At 40.6% G+C, this 16374-nt stretch overlaps 1 protein-coding gene across 2 annotated transcripts in view; it reads right to left on the reverse strand.

The window, feature by feature from the left end:
• Positions 1 to 235: 235 nt before the first annotated feature.
• Positions 236 to 16374, reverse strand: part of TAFA2 (TAFA chemokine like family member 2) — a 297149-nt gene continuing 281010 nt past the window's right edge. Inside the window, exons 5-6 of one of the 2 annotated variants that reach the window (XR_005125860.2) lie at positions 11757 to 11998; positions 2928 to 2960 (exon numbers count right to left, since the gene is read on the reverse strand). Coding sequence is in view for 1 of the 2 variants with exons in the window: in XM_037515095.2 (XP_037370992.1) it covers positions 2949 to 2960 (12 nt within the window). In the remaining variant the exon portion in view is untranslated. Of the gene's footprint in view, positions 2961 to 11756; positions 11999 to 16374 lie in introns of both variants that reach the window. The other variant, XM_037515095.2, reaches the window with a different exon arrangement.

Below are 16374 nucleotides of genomic sequence, written 5' to 3' on the forward strand. Positions count from 1 at the left end.
GAAGAAAATAAGCAAGATCCAAGTCCATTTTAACCATAGGCACAAATGCTAAAATTTCTTCCTACTCAGAACATCAAATTTGAAGTCAAATGGTACCGTCTGCTATTAAAACTGGAAGTTTCCATTGTTAAGGCAACGAGAGTGTTGCAAAAGTAAAGTAAAATGAAGCAATAGGATGTTATTCAAAAAAAAGAGACCCTCAAGAAAGGTGCCACAAATCAGCCACTCATTAACCTGTACTTTAATTCACATCATAACATACCACAGTGGATGTTTACCAAGTCAATTGAAAGGGGTAATATCTCATACACACACACACAGACACACAAGTACACAAAAGTGCATGTGAAATCTGTGTTGCAGTCTGTATTTGAGCTAATGGTATTGTATCAGTGTCCGCTTCTTAGTGTTGTAAGAGGTTATCAAGCTCCTCTGCTATTTTCTTAATTCTTGTGAATCTTAAACTATCCTAAAGTATAAACCATTACAAAACATTTTAAGATTAAGTCAGTCATTTTGATTCATATTCCCATAGATAATATAATATATTTGAAAAGAGGCGAAGTACATTTTTTAACAATTTCCATAACGAGTTACGCATATTGCTGGTAAAGTTATGCCAGTTGTACAAGTGAGCAAGTAACACAAATGTTGATATAATCATTTCAGTTAATTCTTAGCGAAAAAAGCAAACCAAATGTTGGAACCATTTGTTAATAGTAAGATTTGCCATGGGTTTTTATTAAAAGAAGATTGAAGAACGTATGTCAGCTTCGCCATACGTTTTGAGGTTTTCCTGGGGTGTAACTAAATTACTTTTAAAATGAAACACTAGAAAATATTTTTCCAGATGTTGCCCATAAAAGAGTCTATTTTATATCCCAATTTTATTTATCTTCTCTGAATAATCACAACATTATAATCTACTGGGAATAATCTAGTATATTTGAAATTCCGTTTATTTTTTTCCTACGGATATGCATGTACTACACATATATAATACAGAATTTCCAGTGTTTTAAAGAACATAGTTAGAAAAAATGACAAGTAAGGTCTATAATTTCAAACAAGTCTAAGACAAACTCATAATTTTTGAAATAATATTGTTTTCCACATTATTCCAAGGAAATTAACATAATAATTGATGCAGAAACTCTAGCACAACTGTTATTCCTTCCCTTATGAGTTCAAGCAGTCTTGAACCATTGCAATAGCCATTCAGATTCTTCTAGTTAGTCTTGTGCATAATTAAAATGGAAGGAGGATGTGATTTCATTCCATGGAACTTGGGACGGTGTACGTCACTGTCAAAGGTATACTTCACAAATTTAATTTTTAACATATTTTTATCACTTTAGTTCTACCTAGAAAAGATGTAGGGAAGTTTTACTGGTCTGGAAAGTTGTTACCAAGGAACAGAGCAAAACTCTCCAGGGTATGTTGGTCTCCATCCTTGGAACTGACATACGCCCAATGGACGGAGTCAGTGAGTTTTAAGAAGCAAATGCTGCCCACCTTGTCTCTAATGTAATGGAGCTTGTAATAGGACAATTTCTGAAGTCTCTTCCCATTAGTGTACGATGAGTAAAACACATAAGTCTCTGTATATTCCTTCAAACTATACACTGACACAGCAGTATTGTAGAATGGCTATGCAATCTCCATTCATTCCCATCACATCACAAATGAAAAAAATGTATAAAATTGTACATTCTGCAAGAACTTAGAAAAAATGTACATACATGTTTAAGGCCTTTAAATATTTATAGACTTTCCCGTAGAACTGAAAACCACGAATGTTAGAATGACTGCAAAGTGTGGACAGAACCGGACCTAAGGAATTCTATGACCAGGACAGCAAGAAACAAATACTTAGAGGTTGGAGACCAGGGGAAAGGAACAATTCTATCAACAGTTTGAACAAACAAATCTATAAGCATTCAAACGATCACTGAGCTAGAGCGAGAGACAGTCTTAAAATGAGGAAGGACAGTTAAAAAATACTAGAGGAAAGCTAAGAGGATAACTTTCAAGCTAAGAAATCAGAAATCCACATGCATCCCTGGAAAGATTTTGAAATTGAAGGCTACCTAAGACCTTGACGGCTCACTGCTAACTTCGGTGAAGGGAAAAAGTCAACAGAAGAATGAAAGGAAAAGCCTACTTAAAAAATAAAAGTGCTTTCGGGGTACAAAACAGTATATAGTGAAAATGGGACAGTTCTAACTACTACATATTTAACCGACAGAGCTGCGGTAGCGTTAGCCTTGGGGAAACATGTCAGCTTGTCTATACATTCTATATGATGGATGTAGTCAGGTAACTATTACTTGCCAACAATAATTACTATCGATGGATATATATTTCCATTCCTTTAACAAAAGCAACTTTAAGATGTTAAAACATGTAGGCTTTCCGAGCTCCGAGCTTAGGATACAAATAAAATTCTCAGTCCACACCATGCCGAAGGAGAAGTTCACAAAGGGAATGTCACTGAGGCCATGTGCTGTCCCGCTAGTCGCTGAGCACGGGACCCAGGAACATGTCCGTGACAGGAAGCCAGCACGCCTGGGGACTTTCAGAAACAAGAGCAGTCACCTGTGGAGTCAGGAGCCCAAAAGTTGCCTCCGATGTAAAATCCTAGAAATACCCACTTTTCACCAACTCTTCAGAAAGCAACTTTAAATCCTTTTTATCAAGGGCAATTTTACAGGCAGAACACAGTTCACATCTGAGGAAATCTTCATAACACAGTTCATATTTGACTTTTTCAAAGTCTTAATTTCCAGAAGAGGCTGATTATGAGCCTTGAAATCCCATGGAAATAAGACTCTGAAGTATTTCTTCTCAGCAGTCTAAAAATCTTTCCTTCAAGATCCCCTCAGGAGTCAAGTTTCTATGCATTTGCCATTGTAATCGGCCTTGAGGGTCCCTTGATTTATCCTTGGTTAATGGGTTACCTACAAAGGAAGAAGAAAATATAATTATTTCAAAACATAGCTATAATCTTAAAGCTCTCAAACAATTCAGTCTTAGAAGTCAACGGGTAACTCTACATGTTGATATTGACTACATCAGATAAATTAAAGAACTACCGTATACAGGTTATTTCTAGTTTATGAAAAAATACACCAATCTTTTTCTCTATCATCTCAAATGTTTAGATCCACTTGCACAATTACCCAAATGATTCCAACCATGACTAGGTAGATCTTAACCAGTAATGCTACTCCTCTTTAACCCAAAGAATGAATCTGGAATCCCTGTTCTTTGTAGGGGCTGGGTCATAATCCAGGGATCATAAGCACATCATGCTAAGGCGTAACAAAGACAGACCTTTGTTCTCAGGAACCCAATCAGATCACATCTTCAGGGAAACCCCTGGGTATTGGCTCCATAAATTCCATTCTTGAAATAGTTTTGAAATTAAGTACTTCTGTGATTTGATTATATTTCAGAAAAAATTAACTATTCGTTAGGGCAAAAAATATTTGGGGAGAAAAGCATATGAGGACAGTACAACGTTTCCCCAAATTTTAGAAGTGCCCAAAAATTCTTAGAAAAGTGGTAGAATAGTAGAATTGATGCTTTTATAAATGCCATCAAGGCAGGTTCACAACTGGATCCGTGCCTCTACTAAAGTCCAAAGAACGGTTGTGTATTGGGAAAAGTAACACAGAGATGGAATGACTGATACATACATATATATGCATAAGTGTGACTGGATATAGACAGAAACAGACAAATCTGTGCTGTGTCAATAAATGCCTCGTTTATGCTAATGCCAAGGTATTTGGAATTCCCTGCCAGTGCTTTCCTAGAAAATGATTTTTTAAAAAAATTTTTGTGGATACTTTGGTTTTATCCGTTATATACCGTTACGTGCCCTTTCAAAAAACACATTACAGAAGTCTGGGTTTTTATTTACCTTATTGTTATGTGGTTGTTTTTGATCAAATATGAAGAACAAACAACATGTTCAAGCTAGTTCTAGACGTTGCACTGCCGTGGCTAATCTCAAATGGTACAACAGAAAAGCAAGCTGTAAAATTCAACAACGAGCTTTCTGCAGGGAGGCAGCCACTGGGTTGGGTCTTTCTGGCCAGTTTTCCCCAAAGAAGGCCTTGCTGCATAGTTTCAGCTTCTGACAGCCGCACACAGAGCGCTCCGGGGCGCCGCGCTGAGGACCAGAGCGTGCACACACTCAGGCCTCCAAGCTCTGGGGGCGGGGCTGTCCCGGGCAGGGCAGTGAGCTCATTGCCTACTTGTCTGCTTCCAGGGGTCACTTTTACACACGTTCTGTGGAAAGATCTCAGTTTGTCAGTGGAGGAAGAATGTGGGGAGAACATGTGCTCCTGTGAGTGTGTCAGAGGCTGCCAGCGACACTAGCTGATCATGGAGAAAAATACACTTTCTGATCAACATTAACTGGGTACAATCTTTGATTTTCATTGGTTGAGATTCGCTTGCCTTTCCTAAAAATGCTCAGTAGGAGAAAGGATGAAACACAATAGTGCTTGAAATGTCAGGGCAAGAGGAAGTGAGACAGAGTGTGTGACGGCAGGGGAGCAGGTGGCCTGGCCTCAGCAGGGAGTCGGCACAGGCGACTGGAGAGACCTGTCAGGGCAGCGAGTGGCATGTTCCTGGCCCCTGCAAGTCCAGGGCCTAAGGAGGCTCTTGGTGGTTATGGGAGAGGCATGCTTACACTGTCGTTATTTCACTGTCTCTTCAGTTACCTCAAGCTAAATACTCCGTCCTGCTGGCGTAGAGAAAGCCAAGAAGTGGTCCTCTCATCTGTTTCTACACTGAAGCTCGGTTCTCACAGAATTTCTAACCCAGGCATCTGCATTTACAGTGGGATATCAAAGGCTCATGCCCTTGAAACAATTTTTTTCCTCCATCTTGGTAGAGAAAGCATAGGCATGCACGTGACCATATAGAGATCCTGGTATATTCACACCCCAGGCATAGCAACAATGTGCATCTTGCTGGGCTATGCTTAGTTGACATGATGGTGAGAAACTCAAACAGAACAGGAAGGAATTGTCTGAGCATGGCTGGAAACTCGTGATTCTCCTCACACTCCTTCCACAGCACTTAGACAGCTCCTACTTTATTAATCCTAAAAATATCCTGGCACATTTTATGAGATGAAGGATACAGCATAAATTATTTCTTACATGAAATGTAAGTGGACGGACTGTTGGGATGTGATTTTTGTAGTAGCTGATCACAGGACCACAGTGGTCTCAGTAGACGGAGGCCAGGGGGACCGGAGCAGCAATGCTAACTAACTACGCAGTGTCCTCCCTCCTGATGTGTGAAATGGGATAATCCTATTTAGCTCAGAGGGTTGCATGAGGATCAAACATTAAAATGTTTATGAGAACACCTAGCTTGATGCCAATGTGGAGTACTATAAAAGTTTGTGTTTGGGTCTTTTTCTTTTTTATGGATAAATCGTTAGCAAGAAAGCCACGAAAAGTAAAATGAATGGGTCACACTAACAGACATTCAGTCAAGCTAAAGGTTTATATTTATGGAATTTAAAGAATGACTTATAACTTGCAATTTCAGCCTCGTATAAACAGAGCATGTATCAGCGCCCCCCTTGACAATCTCTAAATTTGTATGAAGTAATTGGCAACACCAGAGGTTGCCACATCTTTATGTGATTCTGTGCGTAGATAACATCACCAATTTAATCACCTGATAGGCAAGATCCAATAAAACAATTTAACAGGAAATTATTATCTAAAATGTAACCAAAAATGCAGTACCTTCGATGCTTCAATGTATATGTTCATTAAATAATGAGTGACTCAGGTATAAATTTTGGCATGTTAGTGGAGACAAAACAAATGAAATTTTACTTTGTAGAGTAGAAACTAGAACTTCCTAACATGGGTTGCTTAAGCAGTATTTACACAATCCAATTTTTTTTAAATTTTGTACTTATTTAAAGGTAGTTTTAATATACCAAATGAAGCAGAGCCTTTTTTTTTTTTTAGGACTTAAATATTACTTTTTCCTGAAGCTGTGTTTTATGGACAAGGCCAAATACTTTTACTTTCTAAGGATTTTCAGCAAGTTTTTAGTAACTAAAAGCAGGAGGTTGCAATAAAATCGGTTTTACAGGAAGGGAAATAGCATTCACTGCCATGAACTCAGTGTCTTCTGGTTCTGAGGGCACGAGATAAAATTCTGCGCAAGGGAAGGAATACCCTCCAGCCTTACGGGGAGGCCTGGTGCTTCGTGTGCTGTCTGTAATCACCAGCTCAGGAAATCTGCTTTCGCAAGGCAGCATTTCACGGAGCCTTTCTTTTGTATGTGAATCTTGTGTGTGGTGCGCACTAGCCAATTTGGTTCTTGAAACTACTCGTTTGCTGAACACACAGAGAATTTAATAACAGCAACAACAAATAACGAGAGTTTGCTGGTCATAAGCACAAGGCTGTCTTGATAATGCACCAAGATGAAGCAGCAAATCTGCTAACATTAAAAGGCGCTAATTCTTTGAGATGAGAACATGCATTTTTCTCAATCCTACAATTCTGTTATAAGGTCCTGACTGGCTTTCTCAAAAATGGATGCTGAAAGCATGTGCTTTAAGAGTGTCCACCAACTTAAATTGAGAAAATAACACCAGGTAAACAGCATACTTGATATTAGATTTGAAATTAAGTGAAGATTACTATTTTATGTTTTTTCATTTCATAGGCAGAGGATGTTTTATTAAGCTCAAAGCTTGATCTTCACATTAAATTAGAGAGGGTTAGAAGGAAAGAAATTCAAGGATCTACTCCGTCCCCCAGTATAAAAGATGCTTTTGTAAAGTTCCAGACACCATTGTATTCTTGAGTCTATAGCTTCTTTTTTCCCTGTTGAAGTCAGCTGGCGAGGTTATCAACGGGAAAGAACAAAATTATGGTGAGACACAAAGACAAATAGTATGGACTTTGTGGGCAGATTGCCTGGGTTCAAGTCTCTCTGCGCGTATCACTTTCCAGCTCTGTGGAGTTGAATCAATTATTTAAACTCCTTGAGCCTTAGTCTCCTTCTGTATCATATTAGGGGACCCCATGTTTGCTGCTGTGATTCAATCAGATCATCCCTGCAAAGTGCCTGCTGGGTAAATGCTTATAAAATATTAGCAGGTGGCAGCAGCAGTAACTTCCAAACGAGACACCAAAGGGGATGTAACTACCTGCTGGGCGGGATGTGACTTGTTTCTCTACGAATTTTGACTTAAAATTTTCTGTCTTAAAGTAACTGATCTTGCAATTTCTTTCTCTATTCTTATCCATCCCAAAAGTCATACATCAAGAATGAGGTTTTGGAAGAGCTCTCGTCTTCCCAGACTAGGTGAAAGCGAGTAGTGCTTAGAGGGGCCGTGCTTGGAGCCAGGCGGGCTTGGCTCGCTGCTTTGCTGTGCTGATAACTTGGTGTGCAACCTGCAGTAAAGCAGGGATGTAGTGTGAGGGGCCGAGTCACTGTATGAGCTGAGGACTAACTAAGGTCAAGTACTCAGAAAAGTGCCAGGCATATAATTAACAATATGGGATTCATAAATATTATTCCAGTGCGTGTACATGTCTAGGCATCTGAATGCAGTGAAGTCCTAGTTTTTTGGCCCTGACACTACCAAGAACACAAGTGTTTGTAGGCATATGATTCCATTCGCTTTCTTTTTTTTAATATTTTATTTTATATAATTCTTACATTTTTCATTTTTGCACAATGTATGCATTTTCATTTTGGTTATATTCCCCAGACAATTGCACCCCCCCCCTTATTTTGCCCCTAATCTTTCCTCTCCCTGCCACCCCCCACCCCGTAGTGTGTCTCTGGTTTATAGTTACTTGTTGATGTTGATTTTTACTTCATTATAATTAGTCTTTTTCCTGGTCCCTTATTTAGGGTTTCTAAATTCCTGCTATGAGTGAGACCATCCGGGATTTTTCTTTTTCTTTCTGGCTTATTTCGCTGAGCATGATCCCTTCCAGCGCCATCCATGTTGCTGCAAATGGCATGTGTTTATCTTTTTTGAATGCTGAGTAATATTCCCTTGTGTACAGGTACCACATCTTCTTAATCCAGTCATCTATTTTTGGGCATTTGGGTGTTTAATTCCTGATAAGCCGGCTGCCTTTGCATGCTGGACATACGTTTAGGAAACCAGTACTCTGCTGTAACCATCCGGACTTAAAAATAAATGGGGTGTAATTATGCCAAAACAAAATGCAGATTTATTAAGTTCCCTTATTCATTAGTGATGGTTCCTCTGATATTATTTTTCCTTAATTGAGTTGAATTATCCCAGTATTTTTTGAATCTCAGTTGTTCAGTTTGCCAGTCTATATACATTAGTGAAACTGGTGCTAAATCTCCATAGTATCCATGTGACTCATACCACAGTGGATTAATTCACAAAATAATATTGCCTCTTCTCAACTGTGGTCATTAAAATCTAGTTATGAGGAACTATTCAGCAATATTTATATTCCTATGAATATAAAATGAGTCACATACACATAAAAATAGAGACAATGAATGATGAACATCACTAGTCATTTCATTAAGAGTTAAATTTTCACTAAGTAGTCATAGTCACGTTATTTTGGGGGGGGGGCTCTTCTTAAATGGGAGGCCAAGAGTAGGTGGCAATGTACCTGCGAGCAGGTGGCAGGCTTAAATGCAGTGTCTCCAGTCTTTAGTCTTTATAATGCAGCTGCTCACGACATCGCACACAGGGGCTGCTTCAAACCAGCATTCCCCCAGATAAGCTCGGCTTATTCAATAATGGCCGAAGCGAGACTAGGATGCCTTCATCATCCTAAATGCTGATTTGAATGAGCTTTGCCTTGTTTAGGTGTAATTGCTGCTTCTCTGCCACTGTATTGTTTAATGCAGTTCGTACAAGCACATGGGTTAAGGTCTTGCTTCACTTTTTATGTGGTCAATGTGCGATTAAAACATCACTACTCTGCAGTAGCAGGTTTTCTCATTTAAGCTAAAAAAAGGTGCCGTTGAGCTGGTTGTCATTGTGCAGGAACGCACGTGTCCTATCTTACGAGACCCCGTGAGAGATGCCTGTTGGTCTGGGACCATCACTGAAGGCAGGCTGACCGGGGAGGCGCTGTGAGGCCGTGCACATGTGTCCCCTTCCTAAGTTTATAACCCTACATAACAAAATTAAGCAGATATTTCACTTTCATGGTGATGGAAGTGATTCATAAAGCCCTCGACACTGTTAGATTTTTGCACCGTAATTTAATTGTCCTTCCTAAGAGCAGCTGGTGCTGGATCGGCCTCAACAGCTAACGTTGGGGACACCAAAGACCATCCGTTTACCACCTCAGCTAAGGTCAGCGTTTCCACCAAGTGACCTTGTTACATGTTTTATAAATATGTGACACCGGTAGCTTTGAGGGGTTAGAAAGCTAACCACGTAACAATTCTGTTTAAAATGACTGATTTATTTAGGTGTAATTAAATTTAGGTTGGATACCAATGTAGAAGCAGAAAATACCGATAATCTATACTTTTAGCAAGAACCACAGCAGCAAACATGGCTGAGGAGAGGGGATTCATTCATTCTGATGGGGGTTCTGGACCCAGTGCTGCTCTGCTAGTTTTAGAACTTTGGACACGTCACTTAAAAATCTCCAGATCTCCAGTCAGTGTGCTTTTAATTCACTTCCATCACCAAATGACTATGATTTTTCTTAAGAAGCACTAATTCCAAATGTTCTTTCTGATTACCTGAGGTCATTTACGGTAGAACCACTGTGCAGACTTCATCCTCCTAAAAGCCTGCTCGTGATATTAGGATGCACAGCTCGTGAGCACTTCCACAAGCACAACATCTGTCCTGGCTTTCAGCTTCCTGTGCTGTGCAAACGAGATCTTGACTCGAGATGAGTCTTTTGAACAGATGGACCTGAGGCATTTCTTGGAACTTGGAGAGCTCTACAGCGTGCCTACCGTGAGCTCTGCGTGACTCATGAAAGCAGATGACTGTTTGCATTGCCACTTAACACACACCCACTCCGAAACAGCAGCTGATTCTCTGGATAGCGCTGGCTGTTAGCAAAACAAAACTGCCCTGAGTTTTCTTCGGAATTTCTAGTTAAGAAATTCCCTTGACATTTAAAGTATGTGTAAGACCCCCCTGCTACTCCCTTCCTGCCCCCGATACATGAACTTTGTTTTTTTTTTTTTTCTTGGTAGAAAATGACCCCCAAATTAAGATCATTTTGAAAGACAACAGCATAATGGGATTCCTGTTTCTCTCATAAACAAAAAAAAAAAAAGTCCTTAAAATGGGAAAGCAATTATTTTGAATGCTTTGAAGTAATAGGAAAAGATTCTTAAAGATACTGTTCAAAACTCTTTCCTCTGCCAGCTTAGCATTTGGAGCACACCATTTTTAGAGAGACTTGAGATTCTTAACTCAGTTGAAAGGTGCTTTACCTGCTAAATTTTATATTAGATTCATTTTTGGAGTCGCCTCTCAGCTGTAAAGAAGTGATTTAAATTGGTAGCTTCTATTCACTTTGACATAAAGCCTGGCTTTAAAAGTTTAATCTGGTCAAGTATCATCCTCCTCAAACTTCAGCCTCACTAATCATGTGGGCTAGCGGAAATAAGTGGTAAAAAGGTGCTTAAAAGGTGAATCTAAGATACGTCGAGTTGTGGGAGAAGTAGGGCTGAAATTTGCAAAAGAAATTTGCTTCAGTGGTCTAGTGATTACTACTACGAGAGCAACATTTTCTCTCACCTTGCTGGTTGTTCTGAATTGAAAATACAAATAGCACTTAGTAGGCACCTGTCCTTGGGAATCCCTGCCTGGGTGAAGACTATGGTGAGGTGACTTGGAAAAGAATTTGTTGTACCTGTGAAAGGACAACATTAGTACCGAGCTTGAAGTACCACATACTCATACCCTGTTTTCTTCCACCAAACTAAACATGGAGACCATCATTCTATAGACGGTAAACCTTGGACAAAATTTCCCTTTTGTAAGTCACAAAACTAGAATTCATTTTCTGAAGGACAGAGCAGCATAGACCGTGAGGTTCCATAGCTGGGGTTTTCATTTATAGTTTTGTTTTGTTTTGAATTTCCCAGATGTATGACTCCCTGTTAGATTTTTATATATTTTTTTAATTCTATAGTAATTCTGCAGGTTCAAATTCCCAAAGTTGATTCCAATAAGAATATTTTAGTCTAGTTATTTCTAATTACTGAGATGCTAGTATAACATAGCTAATTCAGTTCTGGGGCAATTGAAATATATAAAGAATGGACCATTATGTACGCATGCAATCTTTTGCTTTATAGGGATTTAGTGAAAGCTTGATGACTCAGTACTTTTCATGCTAATTTTCAAATTAATAGTCCAGTTGAACACTGACAGAGGCCCACGGATACAGACCTGGATGTATTCTCCATTTCCTATTGCTGGCAGAGCAATATGTCAGTTGCAGGGCCACTGTGGGTGACAATATCAGGTTTACCAATAATGGCACATTAGCTCTTTGTGGGTGATGTGTTCTATTTGAGGGGCTCATATTAGCTCATGATACCCCCTTTGTAAATAAAAAGATCCAGATAATCCAACGCCTTGAATGACTGACCACTGACGCAGCTCTTTGACCAAGTTCATCTTCTCTCCCTGAGGTGAGGGACACCTGTAACGCTAGCGGGAACTATAAGAAACATCAGTTAATCCTGGAACACGGCGTACACACCTGCTGCTCTGTGAGATATAAACCGAGACGAGAGCTCAGGTCTGGAGTTGTTTTGAATCTTTACTCCTCAAGGAAACTTCTGTCCCTTCCTTAGAATCCGACCAATACTAGGGCTCCCACACTCGCGCTCCAACGTGGAGCCAGAATGTTCGAGTGTGGAAAAATCAAAATTGTCATCAGGCACAGCAGAAACCTTCTCTTTCTACTTCTTCACGTGAACTTGACGAGTTCTACACGTTTGCCTAAGGAACAAACACACGTCAGGTACTCCACTGTTCAACATTTGATTACAGGAAGCAAACCTGGGAAAAAGCGAACATTTCAACAAGCATAAGGGTCAGCAAGCCCACAACTTCCTTTCCTCCAGAAAAGCTCACAGGAGGATAGTTTTGCATCTTTGGGAGAATAAGCTCCTAGAACATCACTTCTTATTTCAGAGAAGCACATCCCCATCACTGGGCACTAAGCCAGTTCTTACACGAAGTTGACACAAAGGCAGTAGGCATTTCTCGTCAATACTGCGAAGCATTCTGCACAGATTTAAGAGAAACTTCATGAAAATTAAGGAAGTACATAGAAATCAACAGTCATTTTAACACAAAAGGATAACATTGCTGGAAACAATACGATGTGGTGATAGCCAATTAGGATTTGAAGATTTCATTGATAGCTGCACTCTTAACTACCCGCAGCTTGGCCTGACCAGCCGTGCCGACGGGAACTGGGGCTTTGCTGAAGCGTGAGCATGAGCCACATACATGGCAAAGCGGAAGGACGGGTCGGTCACTTTGTGGTGTGAGTTTGGCCTCACCTCCCCTACCCCCCACCCGGCGTGCATTTCCATAGTCAGCTTTGTCGCTCTCTGCTCAGCTTCAGTAGTGGACTCTCCCTTCCAAGTCTGAATGGACTCCACGCCACTCTCCAGGCATGGGTAGACTCTCCAGCCTTTCTCTACTCTCTTTCCCAAAGCACTCCAGAGATGCGGGCCACGTACTACTTAAATTTCAGACATGGAGAACGATCATTTAATATTTGACACCACAACATGTGAGTAAGCAACCACATGAAGAGCAGCTCTTAGAGACGTTACTGGGGGCGTCCTTGATAGTATGAGATGAAGGTAAACACTTTTCTACATAGCTTGTGAGAGCGGGAATGTTAACTAGCAGAGAAAAAGATGAATTAAGTCATCCTAGACGTAGCTCCTGATTTTGAAACGATAGAGTCTTTGAACAGTAAAGATGGCCCCTCCTCCTCCACTGCTCGCCTGAGTCTCGTCCTAGCTAGGCAGTCAAGGTCGGACCAAAGCGATGATCGGAAGACTCAGGTCGCGTCGGCCTCTGTGTGTGTGGGGTTTGACCCAGAGACACCAGAGCCGGCACAGTCACAGGGGAGTCCGTGTTACCGCTTGTCGTGGACACGCGTGACCAAAGATGAAGGTTGTGAAAATGTAGAGACCTCAGGTATGCGGTGGAAACAGCTGGTAGCAGATGGAGAAGACCACCACTTCCATATTTCTAATCCTGTTGTTGTTGTTCTTCAAAAACAGGGAACGTCTTTGGGGATATGGTCTTTAATTTCATGAAAACTCACTGCATAATTTTAGAATGATAAATTTTTCCACATTTTTCTAATCTCCTTTCTTGCCCTACCCATGGTTTCACCCGTTCCCTGTCACTGTCTGTCCCGCTGTCACTCTCTTCATCGAGGCATCATTCCGTCTGCTTTAACGCTTGCAAAGCCTCCCCTTTGCGCGCCCCCCCCCCCGATTTGTCTTGTCCCCTTGCAGCTTCTCCTTCTCTGCCACATTACCCTGAAAGTCCACTATAAAAGGAAATCTAAGTTCTTGCTGTTGCTGTAGAAGGTCCTTCACTGTTGGCGCTTAACCCATCCAGCTTCATCTCTCTCCCTCCCACGCCCCCAGGTGCCCAGGCGCATCAGATCACGCCAGTCCGGCTCAACTACCAGATGTTCCTAGGATGGGGCGTATCCATTCGTCTCCGACCCCCGGGTACATGTCAGCTTTGCCTGAAATCCTTTCCATTCAAACCATAGAAGAAATGTTACCACTTCCGAAGTCTAACCTCTTGTGATTCCGTCTGCATTCTGTTCCCACTTCTGAGACCTATCTTAGGATTTTTAATCTGTTCCTAGTACTAACGTATTATGTATTGGGAAAAACTAGCACACATTTTGTTGCCTCAGTGCTAAGCAGCAATCCAGGCTCATGAAGGATGTGTAGTACTTATCAAGTGAAAGCATGAAATGATGGCCGGGCTGCTGGATGGGGGGTGGGTGGCTAAATGAACAAATGAATGACTATAGAAGGAGCTTGACTGTCATTTCACAAGGAAAACTAGGCCTACTTTCTGGCTACTCTCTGAAGAGCACGTGGAATGGTTAGTGACCCAAAAGGTCAATTCCTCTATTGAAAAAAAGATCGAGGCTTCTTCCCAGGATTCTGTGGTTTCAGAATTTGAAATTATAGGCATGCATGGGTCCTGACATCAGCACCACGGTCACACCTTAGATATTTAAATTTATTCTCATTTGGAAAAGATCTGATTTTTAAAACAAAATTAATTCATGAAAATAATAATGCAAGCAGATAATAGCAATCTGTGATGTTTTAATTGGTATTAGACTAACCACTTGGGATGTGGAAAATGTCTAAATAGATACATCAAGGTTGATTCTAGAATATTCATTAGCTACGATTTCAGTTGGAAATTATTTTTTTAAAAAATGCACTTCTCTCTTGACTAATTTCCATACTGCTGCTTAACACTGTCAGGAAAATGTTCACATAAAATATTCCTCAGTGAAAATTACCCTACAGCTTGGCATTACATGTTCACTTGACATCAGGTATGCTGCTGTAAATAAAATACCATCAACACTTCTGATAGTGGAACAAAGTAAACAAATGTCAGCAATTGACTCCCCCCAAAAATAATATCCTGCATTCAGTCCCCCAAAATAATAAATACCCTGCACTCAAGAGAGGGGAATGGATAGATATAGATATATAGAGTTGTGGTTAATTGTAGTTTGGATGTCTGAGCCCCACCCACCTTTTTTGACATTTTTCAAATATAGTGGCTAATATTTTAAAAGACAAAGAAGATTAGAGAATACAGCAGGATGCATTTTCTGGCCTAGACTAGATGTTTCTGCCCCCCAAGGGAAAGCTGCTGGCTTCCATCCTCAGGTCTTTATTGCTGGCCTCAGTAGGTGACTGAGTGGACATTCATTTTCTCTGGTAACCTCAGAAGCCTGTGAGATGGTCCCCATCTCTTACTTATTGTGACTAGGCCTTGTGAGGAGTTGCTGTTATCCCCGTGTTACAGCCGAGGAACCTCTCAAAGGTGCACGTAGGCAATGAACAGCCTCAGTCTGGGAACCAGACCCCATGTGGGGACTGCAGACCTCCTGAGACAGCCCTGCTCGCCCCGTCCTCCCAGGCATTGGACTAATGTTTCCTGAGCACATCCGAGGCAGGAGGTGTGTTGGTGAGAAGTGGGAGAAGACGAAAATCACTGTGCTGTGAGACCAACAGTCTAGAGAGGCAGATATGAGAAAAGCTTTTAAGTGTGGAAACATACCTATAAAGGGGTGATCCTTGACCTCGGAATCCTACCTACCGAGTGCTGCAAACCAGTTACCACAAATGAAATAATTACACAGGTGAGGCCATTCCAAGAGAGGAATTTTTGAGGCAGGAATGTACAATTTTACTTAATAGAGATTGATACTTAACAAAAGTTTACTTAATAAAAATTAATAAAAATTTAGATGATGACATTAATACTTAATAAAATTTAGATGACAACATTTAATAATTTACTTAATAAAATTTACATGACAACATTCCCTAGTACAGACGCCAACCTAGAAGACCCTCCTGCCTGCAATGTGACATTTAGCTTTCCTGTCAGTGAGAAAAACATGCAAGGGATGTCCCTTCCCCAATTATTCAGCCGTTGTTGGAATAATGAAGTTCAAGGGACATACAAGTTCACTCACGAGAAAAAAAATTCCATATTTCTGCTTTTAGTAGATTTCGGAAGGAAGAGACAGTCTAGAGGAAGCAGAGGGATTCAGAGTATCTTCGCCCCTAGCCCATCCGTACCAAACTGGCTTCAAATGCGTAGCAAAGGAGACGCCAGATTATTTGGCTCATTCAAGTTTTTCCTCTCAAACATTCCTGTAACTTAAAGGCTACATCACCTGGTTTTAATCCCAGTTTCAATGCTTATTTGCCATGTAGCTTCGGGTAACCTCTAAGTATAATCAATATACAACGTGTATTAGTTTCAGGTGTGCAACAAAATGACTTGACATGTAGGTACAATGCAAATTACCGCCACGCTATTTCCCATCTATCCTTTGCATTTTTCAGATTTACTAGATTACCACCCGCAAGCCCGTGCTCTATCCTGCATCCCTGTGACTTACTTATAACTGAAAACTCCTACCTCTTGATCTTCTTTACCCATTATATGAGATTGGTTTTGTTTATTTGCTTACTTTTTAAGACTATACATAAGCAAAATAACACACAGTATTTAGCTTTGCTATATGGTTTATCTCAAAGCCTCTAGCTTCGTTCTCCTTT

The sequence above is a fragment of the Talpa occidentalis genome, unplaced genomic scaffold, assembly GCF_014898055.3.
Source record: "Talpa occidentalis isolate TD23 unplaced genomic scaffold, MPIMG_talOcc4v2.1 talOcc4.16, whole genome shotgun sequence".
Taxonomy (NCBI): Eukaryota; Metazoa; Chordata; class Mammalia; order Eulipotyphla; family Talpidae; genus Talpa; species Talpa occidentalis.